General features: G+C 45.1%; 1 protein-coding gene across 1 annotated transcript; it reads left to right on the top strand.

Annotated features, from left to right (window-relative positions):
• The first annotated feature begins 762 nt into the window (after positions 1 to 762).
• On the top strand, positions 763 to 2535 carry LOC115099818 (tigger transposable element-derived protein 1-like). Its single transcript, XM_029617670.1, has one exon. The coding sequence runs from the start codon at positions 763 to 765 to the stop codon at positions 2533 to 2535; it is 1773 nt and encodes a 590-aa protein (XP_029473530.1).
• The last annotated feature ends 1931 nt before the right edge of the window (positions 2536 to 4466 follow it).

The raw sequence follows: 4466 nt of genomic DNA, 5'->3' as shown, positions 1-4466 counted from the left end.
CCCACCCCAACCCTTTAAAACTAATCCCTTACCTTCCCCTACCCTCCCGAACCCTTCCTTGCTGATACACCCCTCATGCTATACCTTTGGGTATGTGTGTGTATGTGGAGGGGTGGGGTGCTGCTTTGCACCTCTCATTGTGCCTTGGTATGTTGATGCTACTCTTTTTTTTCTGCTTTGGCTCTTTATTGGTCCCTTGTGGGTTCTCCTGCCTCCTTTTCTGCTTCATTTCCTTTTCATGATGCCTTAGGATGTTGATGTCACTCATGGTGCCATTTTGCCTCTTGAATTGCCTTTGAGGATTTTGCCACTGTTATTTATGAAATGTCAGGGTGATTTTCTCCCTCTTGCTGCTACTTTGACCCTTTGATGGTGCCTTGGAGAACTCCTGCCACTGTTGGCAACCGTTTCCCCCTTTAAGGTGCCATAGACTATTCATGCCACTTTTGGTGCCACATTGATATAATCTTCATGTGTTGGTATGCCTTCACCCTTTTGATGATGTTTATCCACCATTTTTATTAAAATTGATGAGAAAATCCCAATTTTGGAGCCCAGAATAGGCTACAGTGCTTTCTCCATATACAGGTAGTCCTCGGGTTACGACGGTCTCGAGTTACGTTGTTTCATGGTTACGACGCTTTATTACGACGCCTTATTCTGACTTATGGTTACGACGCTTTATTACGACGGACGTCTTATTCCGACTTACGTGGTTGTGCATCGTAACGCGAACTACGTTCAGCGGCTGACGAATACAGTATGGCTCCCAAACGTAAGCCAGACTCTTCTGATGCCAGTGCATCAAAGAAAAGGAAGGCCATCACCATGGAGGTGAAATTAGATATCATAAAGAGATCTTATAAGGGGGAAACGGCGACAGACATTGGCCGGTCATTAGGACTTAGTCGTTCTACTGTTGCTACGATTATCAAGGATAAAGATCGTATCCTTGAACATGTGAAAGGATCTGCTCCTATGAAAGCGACAGTAATAACAAAGCAGCGTAGTGGGCTTATTATTGAGATGGAAAGATTATTAGTGCTGTGGTTGGAAGACCAAAATCAACACCGTATCCCTGTGAGCCTTATGGTTATTCAGGAGAAGGCTAGGCGATTGTTTGAGGCATTGAAAAGAGAAAAGGGGGAAGGAAGTGAAAGAGAAGAGTTTGTGGCGAGTAGAGGTTGGTTTATGAGGTTTAAGGATCGTGCCAACTTCCATAACATTAAAGTGCAAGGTGGAGCTGCTAGTGGTGATGAGAAAGCAGCAAGTGAATTTCCCAAAGCATTGGCTGAGATAATTACGGAGGGGGGTTACTGTGCTCAACAAGTGTTCAACGTGGATGAGACAGGTTTGTTTTGGAAGCGTTTGCCTAACCGTACGTACATCGCCAAGGAGGAGAAGTCAGCACCAGGTCATAAAGTCTGCAAGGAGAGACTGACTTTGCTTCTTGGGGGCAATGCTGCTGGTGACTACAAACTGAAGCCCATGCTAGTGTATCAGGCTGAGAATCCAAGGGCACTCAAGGGCATTTCCAAGGGTCAACTACCAGTCATCTGGAAGTCTAATAAGAAGGCATGGGTGACACTTGCAGTGTTTGAGGACTGGTTCACCAACCATTTTGTGCCAGGCGTGGAGCAGTACTGTACCTCCAAGGATATCCTCTTTAAGGTGTTGCTAATTCTGGACAATGCCCCTGGACACCCTGCCCATCTGGATGACTTTCACCCTAATGTCAAGGTGGTTTACTTTCCACCTAATACCACTGCCCTAATACAGCCTTTGGACCAAGGAGTCATTGCTACATTCAAAGCCTACCACCTCCGAAGGGTCATTGGTAATGCTTTAGGAGCAACAGAAAAGAATAAGGACTTGACTCTAAAGGACTTTTGGAAAGCATACAACATCCTTGATGCTGTGAAGAACATTGCCGATTCCTGGGATGAGGTGAAGCAGACCAGTATGAATGGTGTGTGGAAAAAGCTGTGTCCCCAGTTTGTGAATGATTTCACAGGGGTTCAAGAGTCAGTGATTACTGTCATAAAGAACGTTGTTATTATGAGTAAGACAATGAATCTGGAGGTGGAGGAGGATGATGTCACAGAGCTACTGGCATCTCATGGAGAGGAGTTATCTTCTGAGGACCTCATTCAACTGGAGAAGCAGATGATAGAGGAAGAGGAAGATGTTCCAACCCCAGAACCCAAGAGATTTACAAGGCAGGGCTTGGCAGGAGGATTTGCCTTGATAGAGAAAGGGTTGTCAAGGTTTGAGGCTGAGGATCACACCACGGAAAGGTACACTAGGGTTGCCAGAGGAGTCATGGATTCCCTTAGGTGTTACAAGGAGATCTTGGAGGAGAAGAAGATGGTCTCCTTCCAGGCTAACCTGCAGCAGTACTTTAAGAAGGTAGAGAGACCTGCAACAGATCCTGTACCTGTACCCTCTACTTCACCTATCCCTCTGGACTCACCTGCCAATCTTGACTCGGCTGCCCCAGTATCTCCAGCACCTTCTGCAGCTTCCTCCCAATAAGCCTGTTCTCTCTTTGGAATTGTTCTCTGTTTTTTACAGTACAGTACGTAAGTACAGTTTTTTTTATTACAGTACTGTACACTGTTTATGACTGTACTGTTGTACAGTATTTCATTATTAAACCTACTGCACAATATTTTACTGTACTTGTGTGTTTATTGATAATTACTAACTAACTGTGTTAGTATACGCTAAGTGTTTACAGTACAGTACTGTATGAACGTATGGTCCGACTTACGTCGAAATTCGGTTTACGACGCTGCGTAAGAACGGATCAACGTCGTAAGTCGAGGACTACCTGTACTTTAATAATTAAGGAATAATCAAATAAAACAAACACTTTTTTTGTTTTAAACTAATGAACCAAATGGACGTGCCCTACAAAAGGAATGAATGAACTGAAATAAAAATGTTTCCTCTGCACACCTATATTTCTTATATTTGTCACCCCCACCAGCCCTGAATAAGCATGCTTTTTAGTATAATCAGCATTAATACTAAAATTGAAAGGCTTGACAATCTCACGAGTGCAAAATAACTTTTAAGCTGACTGTCAGTAAAGTCTAAGCAGTGATATGGTTTTCACTTTCTTGACACTCTCATTCTAGGAGTGAAAGTTCTCATGTTGCCCATGTAGAGAATCTGCTGATGTATAAGTCTCAGATTACTTTTTCTTTTTAATTTGCTAGAGATCTACCAGTTCTATAATGTACCATTCTTCAGAATCAATGAATCTATTCCATTTGAGAAGTTGACATATATTTCTTAGTAAGGTGAGAACATTGTCTAAATTAAACAAGATGAACATCAAAGCAATGTATAAAAAAATGCCTCCAGGATTCAATGACCTTTCTAAGTCGAGGTGAACAGAGGCAAATACCGGACACATGAATTAGAGTTACAGAACATGAAGCCAGAATGCATGCTGTAAAAACATTCCAGTAGTACTGTTTCTACAAGAATGGAACACATGAATCACAGGACGAAGTGGGTTGCAATTATGATGATAATAATAAGGAGGACAAGCAGTAGGAGTCTTGGCTATTGTTTTCATTATAAAGGTCAAGAACAAGTAAAATAAGCTTTCTGAAACCCCAACAACCACTCTAAAGACAAGGACATATAAAAGGAGAATGTTATGATTTCTGCCCGTGGAGCCCATCCCGTGAGCAGGTCTCTCCACTCACCTTTTGTTGTAGCTGTTGCGGTCGCTGCCGCCGAATCCTTTTCAAGCGGCAGGAGTCACCGCCAACGCTGTCCTTACTGCAGCCTGGTGCCACCCCGAAGTTCCACCTTTTGCAGAGGGGATCCGCCGCCAGTGCTGTGGCCTTCATCCTGCAGCCTGGAGGCCGCCGCTGTTACCGCGCCATTGCAGCCTGGATAGCCACGCCCCAAACCATCATCTCGTGGAATAGAGCCACCACTGAGATCTTCCTGGAAGGGCAGTGGAAAGCTGCTGCCATTCCAACATCATTCCGCAGCCCAGAGGCCATCCCGATGCCTGCTTACCTGCTCCTTCGCCTGCACAGCAGAGGACGCTGCTGTCCAGGGTCCTGCTTCTCTTCAAGGCCTCTTCCTAGGTGCCGGTGCGCGTCTCTTCAAGTTATTTAAAGGGCCCGCAGCCGGATATGCCCCGGGCCCCATCTGATGACTACTTCCTGCTTCAGCCCTATAAAGGTCCCTCTCTGCCTTCATTCAGGGCCTTTGGATCGAGTCTCACAGTCGTCTGTGTCCTTTCTTCAATCCAGGTCCTCTGTGGTCTTCTTCTGCTTTGACGGCTTCGTCTTTATGTTCCTGATGTCCTTCGTCCATGCCTCCAGATGTCTCGCTGTGTAGGGCGCTTCATGGCACATTGCCATCTTTATCTCCGCAGTGCTAGCCTCCGGAAGACTTCTACTTGTCCCGTCTCTTGAATCCCGAGTTGACGGATA

This window comes from Rhinatrema bivittatum, chromosome 1 (genome assembly GCF_901001135.1).
Source record: "Rhinatrema bivittatum chromosome 1, aRhiBiv1.1, whole genome shotgun sequence".
NCBI classification, from domain to species: Eukaryota; Metazoa; Chordata; class Amphibia; order Gymnophiona; family Rhinatrematidae; genus Rhinatrema; species Rhinatrema bivittatum.
The sequence above is the reverse complement of the archived record's forward strand: the minus strand, read 5'-3'. Positions and strand labels throughout refer to the sequence as shown.

Excerpts from the sequence above, each read along its gene's own strand:
- LOC115099818 (XM_029617670.1), top strand. The coding sequence starts at position 763 with ATGGCTCCCAAACGTAAGCCAGACTCTTCTGATGCCAGTGCATCAAAG.